This window comes from Corylus avellana, chromosome 11 (genome assembly GCF_965113065.1).
Source record: "Corylus avellana chromosome 11, dhCorAvel1.hap1.2, whole genome shotgun sequence".
Lineage (NCBI taxonomy): Eukaryota > Viridiplantae > Streptophyta > Magnoliopsida > Fagales > Betulaceae > Corylus > Corylus avellana.
Window position 1 is genome coordinate 16,001,726 of NC_142500.1, and position 11,256 is coordinate 16,012,981.

The 11,256-nt window shown below is 34.5% G+C and overlaps 1 protein-coding gene across 1 annotated transcript in view; it reads right to left on the reverse strand.

The window, feature by feature from the left end:
- LOC132166643 (uncharacterized) overlaps positions 1-11,256 on the reverse strand; it is a 74,322-nt gene that overhangs the window by 15,417 nt on the left and 47,649 nt on the right. Inside the window, exons 4-5 of the mRNA XM_088511592.1 lie at positions 3,385-3,685; positions 2,814-3,337 (exon numbers count right to left, since the gene is read on the reverse strand). Of these exons, the coding sequence (XP_088367718.1) occupies positions 2,814-3,337; positions 3,385-3,685 (825 nt within the window). The remainder of the gene's footprint in view (positions 1-2,813; positions 3,338-3,384; positions 3,686-11,256) is intronic.

The following is an 11,256-nucleotide window of genomic DNA, read 5'->3' on the forward strand; positions in this document are numbered from 1 at the left end:
TGAGAGGAAGAAGAAGAAGCTGGCGCACGGCCAAATGCGCATGGTCTTGAGGTGAATAGTAATGTGCCACATTGGCACGTTACTATATATATATATACACTTAATATATATTTAATACAAAGCTTAAGCTTTATAATTCATATAAAGCTTTATATTAATATATACTTGCAAATTATTAAGTTTAATAGTACTTGATATATTATAAAGCTTAATACTTGCAATTATTAAGCTTAGTAATTGATAATTAATTAAGTTGATATATATATATATATATATATATATATATATATATATATATATATATATATATATATATGCGTAATATTACGTATATTTAAATTATAAATTAATTTATAATTATATATAAAGCAAAACATAAACCATAATATAAAGAAGTTAATTACTATATGACATACAATATAGTAGGAAACAAACCTATCATATATACTTTATAAAGTGTGATACTATTGATTTGTTTATTTATTTTATTATAAACTTAATTACTTTGTTCATTTGTTTATTTATTTTATTATAAACTTAATTACTTTGTTCATTTGTTTATTTATTTCATTGCTCAAGTTTATTTCATGCATGTTTACTTAAAATATGGCGTGCATATTTCCACCATGCATGTTCAAGACTTGCATCCAGTTCCCTTTGGTTAATTAATTGATAGGGTTATTAAGAATCTAACTCTTTTCATAATTAGTACTCTATCATATTGCTAAGGAGTCACTAAATTTAATTAACTATAGCATTGCATGCAATCTAGATCATGATCTGCCTACCACAAAGTCTTAAGCCCCCATTTCTTTTTTCTATGTATGTTTAACAACTCATCACTCTCACTAAACTTATAATATATATAGCTCAAGTTTTTACAGCTTATTATAGTTTGAATTATTAATACACGTACTAAATTTGATAATATAATAATAATAGAATGAATGTCAACAGAATTGTATGATTGTTTACAAGATTACACTTGTATAAAAAAAACACTTCTCATCTAGCAAATAATGCAAGGAGTCACTGAAACAATTTTTTTATCATCAAATTTTTGAAATTTTTTTTATTTTTTAAAATTTTTAACCATTTTGTAACATGTTAAATTGACACGTTGTCATCTTGTAACGCATCAACTTAACACGTTATAATATGGTAAAATGTTCAAATGACACGTTACCATTTGGTAACGTGTCAATTTAACACGTTACCATATTACCATATGGAAACGTGTTACATTAACACGTTACCATAAGATGACGTGTTTATTTAGCACGTCATCCTATGGTAACGTAGTATTTTTAACACGTCACCAAATGGTGACACGTGAAAAATGCCATGTTAGTAAGAATTATGGTAACGTGTTTTGTCCTTTCTCACATCTCTTACAAGATGTGGATTCTTTGTTATTATATTTTGACTTCTTTTGGTTTATCTTGAATTCAATGTCCTCCTCCCCGCCTAGTTTTATCTGTGGTAGTAGCAAGGGGACTGTAGAAGATGCCAGTACCAGCAAAGAAGAGAATATACAGAGATAGTACACTAGCAGATGTGAAGATAACTTCGGGATCGAGTACAGAACAGTGCAGAAGTGCATACATGGAATCAACTCCTCAGCCTTAAGCCCATGAAGATTACGGGTTTAGATTTGACCCTTTAATTCATTTCTAGTTAATTTGAAGATTTTTGTTCTTTTATTTTTTCTTTTGTTTAATTTGTAGTCAGCTAGCTATGGCCTACGTATTATATAAGACTAAGAGTTATCTTATATATCATATTTTTTTTTAATATATTTTTTTGTAAATTTACTACTAAATTTGAGTCCAATAATAAATTTATCTAATAAAGAGATGACATGAAACGTACCCTCAATGGGAACATGTAATTTTTTATTTTTTGCATGAAAAATATGGTATCAAGCCAAGAACCGACCAATTAGAAGACCAAGTACAAAAAGTGTTTTTTTTTTTTTTTTTTTTTGGACATGTCCGCACAAGAGGGGAGAGTGAGATTTGAACTAGAGACCTCCACTTTATTAAGTGTGGTTCAAGCCGATTGAGCTACTTCTTAGGGACAAGTACAAAAAGTGTTCAATGATAGTCAATTTCAAAAAAAAATTTGAAGCAGTAGTTTTACCACGTTAAAAGTGTTTTTGACTTGGTGAAACTCGTCACGTCAAAAAGATTTTAACGTGATAAAAATCACAACGTCAAAAAATTTATTTGCTGATTTGATCTCAGGTGTAAGCTCTGGTTTTCAAATTGACTATCATTGACCACTTTGTCAAGTCTTTTAATTGGTCAATTCTTTTGGATACCATATTGTAAATTTCTGCACCTAAAAAAAAAAAAGAAAAGAAAAGAAAAAGAAATGCCAGTTCTCATTTAGGTTTCATGTCATCTCCAATGATTGAAATTAGGAACTTCATTAGAGAAAACTTTGGTTGGAAAACAGAAGTAACGCATACTGATTAATCTCGTTAGACTTTTAGATTAAAGATAAGTAATCTCATGCATCTATTCTACTAAACATTAAACAGAATAAAAGAAAAGGGAATATATATATATATATATATGAGAAAATTAATTGTCAATAGACTCTTAATTACAAAAAACATCATCACATACATGCAAGCTGTACCCCCGACTACAAATTAAAAAAAGAAATAAAAGAATAAAAATCTTAGATCCAGAAAGAAAGAAAGAAAAGGGTCATATCAAAACCCTAAAACCCGTAATCTTCTTTGCTGGTACTTGCGTCTTCTACAGTCTACATGCTGCCACCACAAGCCAGTTATTTTTCCCTTCCTAGGCTACTACTTGCTCCCTCGTTGTCACTCATTTTGCTCCGGCCATGGCCATCAAGATCTCGTACCCTACTAACCACCACAAGAGCCGGGCAAAGTTTTTGTTCATCGCCAACTCGGAAGGACCAAACTTGGATCACATCTTTTTCCTTGAGACCATTCGCTTCCACGACAGCATTCCAGTGTGTCCTCAGCGCGTACATGGAGCTGCTTTTCCCTGAGCCTTTGCCCATGTCCCACTGCCTCAAAATGATTTTACTCACCTTATGCGAGGGCTCGTAGAATGGCACTTCCAATGAGATTTGTTGGTCAAGAAGATCTTTCTCTCTCTCTCTCAAGAAATCCCTATTGATCTTCCCAAAGGGTATGGACACCCGACATTTGCCTCGGTCTAGGTCAGTGTTGGTGAGGCGTTTTTGTATTACCATAATCACCTCAGTTCCATCAACTGCCTTTATACGATTATTGACTTCTTCGGGCAAGCCCGGCGGTGGGTTTGGCATGGGGGGCAATTCGACTTCTGCCCTTTCTCACATCTACAAGATGTGAATTTTTGGTTATTATATTTTGACTTCTTGTTTATCTTGAATTCGATGTCCTCCTCCCCGCTCTCATATATTTTTTTCAAATCATTCTTTAAGCTTTGAACTTGTGCAGCAGCCATGATTGTTTCTCCATCAAACCCTTGTTTCTTGAAGCCGGCCATAGGCATGGTCATGGGTTTCTTTAAAGCCTTTTCCTTAATCAATCTTTTTCGTTTAGAAGATTGTGATTCCTTAAATTTTTCTTCATCATACTTTATAGTAGCAATTTGAACAACAGCGCATAAATCATCAATGCGTTCATTACTTGAGATATCCATACCTTCGAAATCTTTTATTGTCAAGTACACCATATTCAGTTCTTCCTTTTTCTCTACGATGGTGAACAAACAGTAGAAAAAGCCAAATGAGAGAATAAAAAAAAATAAAATAAAAATAAAATAAAAAGGAGCGTGTGTAAAATTAATGACAATAGTGATGAAGTCCCTATTTATAAGGAAAGAGGATTCCTAATTGGAGGAGAACTAGCTAGGCGGTGAAGTGAAAGAAGATAATCCCTAATCCTAATGGGAAAGAGTTTTGGTAAAATATAATATTATTACTCCTTAGAAAAAAAAAAAGTTTTAGTAAAAGATAGAGATTATTCATAATCCAACAAATACAGGCTTTTTTTTTTTTCTTTTTTTTTTTTTTCCTAATTTGGGCTAACTTTAATTACTACTACTTGAGTAATCTAACAAAATTGTTGGGGGGGCAAATTTCTTGAGCATACCGACTTAAAGTAAATATAACGGATAATAATTAAACACATAATATATTGTTAACTAAGCATAATAAATTAAATGAAAGTTTGGATGCCGAATGATGAAGTTTAGATGGAGGAATCTGTTCGTTCGTTCTTAATATTTCAATGAAAGTTTCTATGGATTTCAAAAAAAAAAAAATTAAGCATAATAAATACGCATTTAAATTAATTTTTAAAGAGTAATGATTGATGCTACGTATATTGTGATTCCTTAAATTTTTCTTATGTATATATACTTCATATATAGCAGCAATTTGAGCAACAACTTATAAATCAACATCACTTGAGATATCCATACCTTTGAAATCTTTTATCGTCATGTACCCCGTATTCAGTTCTTTTTTTCTCTATGACGGTGAACTAACAGTAAAAAAAGCCAAATGATCGAGAGAGAGACAAAAAAGAAGGAAAGAAATGAGTGTGTGTAAAATTAATGACAATAGTGATGATCAAGTATCTATTTATAAGGAATGCGAATTCCTAATTGGAGGAGAACTAGTTAAGCAGTGAAGTGAAAGAACTTAACTCCTAATCCTAATGGGAAAAGAGTTTTGGTAAAATATAATATTATTACTCCTTACAAAAAAAAGTTTTAGTAAAAGATAGAGATTAATTATTCCTATTCTAACAAATACTGGCTTTTTTTTTTTTTTTTTTTTTTTTTTTTTAAAAAAAAAAAAGATTTGTGGACTTTCCCCTTCGGCTATACTGTGGACAATTACCAAAATTTAGGTTGGGCCTAAATAATTATCAATTTTAATTACTACTACTTAATTAATCTAACAAAATTGTTGGGGGGCAAATTTCTTGAGCATACCGACTTAAAGTGAATATAACGGATAATAATTAAAAAATAAAAAATAAAAAAAGGAAGAAAAGTCGTACAAGGTTGTGTTAATTGTTAGAGATAATAATCTTCTAGTCAAAGACTCCAAAGAAATAAAGTTCAAGAGCCCATCTTCTAATCAAAGACTTCAAAGCAGAGATAAAGTAGTTCACCTAGCTTTGAGATCTAGATAAAGTTAAATACAATTGGAGTCTTGATTAGAAGATGGGCTCTTGTCTTTATTATCTCTAACATTAATTAGTCTAATTAAGCGATCGAGTTAGTGGCATATCTAGTAAAGTTGATGATAAAAGAGCCTTTTGCATTTTGCATTCGCTGTCATCAACATCAAAAGCGGTTCAGGCAATGAACTCATGTAACTTGAGATCTTGGCACATTAGAAGCAGGGCAGCTGCTGTACGTTGTTAGAGACCCAAAAGACCGTTGGAATATATGATATATTGTATCACGTGCTCACACCCGTACGTTCTTTTAACAATAGGTGAGCCAGATTGAAAATGTGAAGCCCGTAACTCAACCCATGGCCAATGGGCTAAAGCTTGATTCGAATTGCTGGCAATTGATACAATAATTGTGCGGGAGTTCCTATAAAAAATACTCACCTAAACAATCCTTGATGAATGGTATTATCCCAATTTCCGTCACTTTAATTAGGAAAATATTGAGTATAGGTAATTATAATTGATTATTGTTGGGTTAAGGTTCGACCCAACCACACCAAACCTAATTGTCCCAAACGTACAAGCTTCCCGGGACATCCCTTAGGCCCAAAGGCCTAATGACCTGGTCCATATCCGCATTCGTAACTCAATTTGGTGGCATACAGAGGGCAAACTACGTACAAATCCCAAAGTCATCCACGTTCGCATCCTTCTCCATAAGCGAATCTCCAAACCTAGGGTTTGCGTGACGAAGACGCCAGCTCCACGCACCCCAAATCCCTCGGCAAACCTGTACGTCCCCACCAATCTGGCCACAAAGGATTGTTGAACCTCGATGCAAGGGAAAGTACCACTACAAAAAATCGAATGGTTTTTGACGTAGCAAAAAGTAACTAAATTTTGTCACGTCAGTAATTATTGACGTGCCAAAAGTGATACATCAACAATTTTTTTTTTGACGTGTTGAATGTGCCTTGTCAATATTTATTGACGTATTACATTCAACACGTCAAGAAATTTAAATTTAATTTAATTTTTTTTTTATATATCAGGTTTCTGACGTGCTATTTTTAGCACTTATATATATATCAGGTTTATTTATATTATATATCTTCCTTTTTTTTTTTTTTTAATATCAGGTTTCTGACGTGCTATTTTTTGCACGTCAGAAAATTATGACGTGTTAAATGTTGGCTCATCACTAAAAAAATGAGCGGAATTTTCAACTTTTTCCCTCTTCTTTTCCCTTAATTTATTCTTTTAGTAATCTTACCCTTTATTCTTTTATTCAACTTTCCCTGGCCTTTTCTTTTATTTCCCCAGACCCATGAGCTCTCCCTGTCCGGATCCTCTCTCAATCTCCCTCTTATCTCTACACATGTAGCCGGCCAGCTCCCTCTAGAGGGAAGGAGAAATGGAAAAAGATAAGAGAAAATGAAGAGAAGAAGAAGAAGAAGAAGAAGAAGAGAAGAAAAAAAAAAAAAAAAAAAAGAGAAGAGAAGAAGAAGGATAAGAAGATTTTTTGGGTTTTTGGTGATTTTTTGGGTTTGACGTTTGGGTTTTTCATTTTCGATCAGGTTGATTTTTTGATTTGGGTTTTTGATTTTTTGAAGATTTTTTGGGTTTGTGTTTTTGAAAATAGAGGAAAGAAGAGAGAGAGAGTGAGAAAATAGAGAAAAGAAGAGAGGGAGAGCTAGCTGGAGAGAGTGATCAGAAAATGGAGAAAAGAAGAGATCAGGGAGAGAGCTGGCCAGGAGAACGTCGACGGTGGAGAAAAGAATTAAAAAAAATATATGTTATTTTAATTGCAAAATAATTTAAATTAATAAATTTTTTAATTGAAAAAAAAAATTCCAGAAAAAATTTAAAAAAATAAAAATTATTTTTTTAATAATTTTTAAATTACTAACGTGTCAATTTTGACATGTTAGGAAATTTATTGACGTGTCAAAATGTTACACGTCAGAAAAAATTTTGATGTGTTAAAATTGATGTGTCAATTTTTTGATACGTCAGAAAATTCTGACGTGTTGCGTCTGACACGTCAGAAATTTTTCGTTTCTGACACCCACAATTTTAACGCCTGAAACACGTCAAAGATGCCCCGTCAAAAAAATTTTCTAATGTGTCAGACTACGGTCTAGGGGTGCAAAGGCGGTTACGGTTAGCAGTTAGTGGCAATAACCGCTAACCGTTACCGCCCTAGCGGTTAGTAAATTTCACTAACCGCAACCGCTAACCGTTAGGCGGTTAGCGGTTAGCGGTTAGCGAAATAGATAACCGCCCGCTAACCGCTTTTTTAAAATTGAGCTTTTTTTTTGGGCTTTTTGGGCTTTCTTTAGGGTTTTTTTTCTTGTATTTTTAATATCTTCTTGTGCCCAATTGCTATAAAAAGAGCCCATATTGAAAAATCAAAAATATTTGACCAAAAATTTACATTTACTTGTACTTAAAAAAAATTTCCTTAAATATTAAATCATAATCGGTTAACTTTTTTTAAAAATAAAAAATAAAAATTCAACGCAACATACAAAAAAAAAGTTCAGAATTCAGACAAACTGTCATAACATATAAAAAAAGTTCAACACAAAGCATATAAAATAAGTTCAAATGAAACATTAAATGATACAAATAAAACTTTAAAACTTTATCAATCCTCTCATTTGATCCTCTAGCAAATCCTGTGGACATCAAAAGAAGAAAAGTTATAATATTAAACATAATAATATTAAGGCACAAGCATGTACACATATCAAAATGTGCTTAATATAATTGTATTGTAATTAAAATACTATGACAATTCAAAAAATAATAACCTTCGTTACTAACAAACCTCTAGGCAAAATATGAAGCAGCACTTGAACTTGAAGGTTGAGTCATATCTATGAATAAATAATATATTGTTTAATTCAATTGACTCAATTGTGATTATCATTGTACATGAATCATATGATTAACTTGTAGACTTATGATTTATGAGTTATGTCATATTATATATGTATTATTTATTATTATATAATCATATGATTTAATGATCAAGTCATCATGTAATATAATCATATCAATTACAGTGATAATATATAAATTACTAAAATTATAATGATAATACATTAATACTTAAATTGTGTTTATAAGTAACACATTGGTCATTGTTTAATCCAATATCAATTACTTAATTGATATTATACGAATCATATCATCATTGTACATTAATAATATGATTCACTTGAAGTCTTGAATAAAGTATTTGAATTGTTATTGAATCATATGATTAAGTATTTATATTATTCATATACATATGTAAACTTATATAGACTTATAACATATATAGACTTATAAGTTTATAACATACATTGGAAATAAGTCTCTAGATATTTAATTGTTGTATTAGTATGAATTAGTATACTTATGAGTTATGTCATATTATATATGTATAATTTGTTATTATATAATCAAATGATTTAATGATCAATCGCATGTGATATAATCATATAAATTATAGTGATAATATATTAATACTCAAATTGTGATTTAATTATTTTTTTAAAAAATTGTGATTTAATGATCAAGTGATTATGTTATATGTATAAATATTTTTATAATTATAATTATAAAAATATATTATATAAAAAGGCGGTTAGCGGTTATTGGGTTACGGTTAGTAAACCCAATAACCGCTAACCGCTAACCGCTAGGCGGTTATAGCAGTTAGGCGGTTAGCGGCTAATGCGGTTAAGCGGTTCGAACGGTTAACGGTTAGCGGTTAGCGGGCGGTTTTTAACCGTCTGCCTTTGCACCCCTAAGACCACCTGACACGTCAGAAAACCTATGTCAGCAAAAAATTCATTTTTTGTAGTGTACAAGCATCCAATCAAAGAAAAGGGACTGTTAAGTCAGACGAATTCTGTCACATCTCTATTTCATCACATATCTGCTGTCTCAAAAAGGCCACATCTGCGGTTCAGAAGATGGGTGGGTCAATTAAAACCATCCCCTTTTCCAATTCTCATAGGACACGTGTTTATCTTTTGTAAGAAGGGTTCGAATCCCATTGGAGGAAGGGGGTCGAACAGTTGCGGGCAGGATACGCGCTGATCATACTAACAGCTTGATGGTGGCACACTTGTCGAGTCAATTATGACACACACTTAAATGTCATCGACGGTTATGCTCCATTCCTCGGATCATGCCAACCACGGTATCCACCTCGCACCAATCTCGGGATGATATCAATGGCAAGAATGATCTCTCGTCAAACATAACGATTAGGGAACCGTAACATTAACTTTTCCACCCGTTACGCCCGAATCCGGAATCCTTCGCCCGGTCATTATTACCATCCCCATGAAACTTAGCCGTAAAAGGGCTCATAAGCTACAAATACAAGTACACAATTCATATTAAACTAAACACTATACTAAGCTAAAACAGTGACTAACTTAAGCATTGAAGGAGGAACGCCCCGGCCACTACTTGGGGCATTCCCTTGACGTGTGTTCTTGTTTTCAAGATCAAAGGAAAGCGAAGAAGAAAGAATTGAGATATCTGATAAGGAGAATGACTTCTTACATATATTGTTCATTTTAAAAAAAATGTTTATTATTTTTTGATTTGAAATTTTTATAGACCAAATCCATGGTCTATGCCTTGCATTGCATGTGTACCCAAACGGAGGACAAATTTTGTTTTTTTGTTTTTTGTTTTTAATTGAGAACGGAGGACAATTGATAAGCCTTTTGGAAAGCATAATTGCTACATATGACCTCGTGTCCTAACAAATTTTCTAGGTAGGAGGAAATGACACATTAGCACTCTAGTCATTTTCGATTAACGTGGCGATTTTGCAGCTCATTCAAAATGTCATCGTTTTCGTTGTGGAGTCAAGACACAAGACACAAGGCACAATGCAGGAGAGAGAGCTCCCCTCGCCCTTGCCCTGCCGACAGGGTTGATAACCTCTGCGCCGGGCCGGAATTAGCCGTTCAATCAGTCTCGATTCATGAAACAACCCCTGCTCCGTTCTTTATTTGGGCTTTTCAAAATTCCTGCCAAAACTAACTAAATGGAAAGGGTCTAAACGATCATGCGATCTGCATGCTTCGCCATCCTCAGACCACGCGCCTATGTCACGCTCCCGAATCTCCCCTAACCAACTCCGGTAACTGCTTCGTACCCCACCTTCATTTTCCTTTTAATACCCCATTCCTTTGTTTAACTTCACCCATTTCGCTCTCTCACTCCCATGGCTACCTATCAGTCGCCCTCGTGGTGGTCTCGTTCCTCGCATCGCTTGGCCTCTCTACCACGACCACCATTGAAGGACTCGAGCAAAGCTTTACTCCTTCAACTCTTTCAATTCCATCACCACCAACAAACACACAGCTCTCTCCAAATCCATCTCGGTTTTCACGAGCTCGCCACCACCGCACCCTCTCTCCAAATCCACCACCTCCATGGCCTGAACCGGTCTCTCCACTCTCTTCGCTCCCTCCGACGCTTCCCTTTGGGCCCGCCTTTTCTGCCCCGTGCTAGCTTGTCGGCCTCAACATCAACATGACGGTATTTTTTGTGGACGACCTGTCGATCTTCACCGGTTCTCACTCACTCGTACATCAGCAATGTCCGTTTCCACATTGTGCCGAACCGTTCCCTTACATTCTCCGACTTTGAGAAGCTTCCTGTGGAGACGACTATACCGGCGCCCGAGCGAGGTCAGTTACTGGCGGTCACCACCGCCGGAGGAGGCTTGCTTGTCGAGCCGATAAGGATAAATTACGTGAGAATCAAGGCCGCTCCTGAAGTCACGCGCAACCTCAAGATCTACCAGATTCATCCCGTCGCTTCTGCATACGATCAGATACTCGGCGGAGAAGGAGGACCCGGATCGCCTAGCCTCGGATCGGACGGTGAACGGAGTCTGTGATGCTCCGGAAGGGAAAAGAGGTTGCGCTGAGGTTACCATGCATCAGTTCAAACCAACGGTGGAGATCGAGGATCACCATGGCCTATCATGGATTGTCTCAGTTCACGACTTCTCGTTGTTTTCTTCTCAAGCCTCGAGGTAGGCCTGTGCTGACGTGTATGTATAC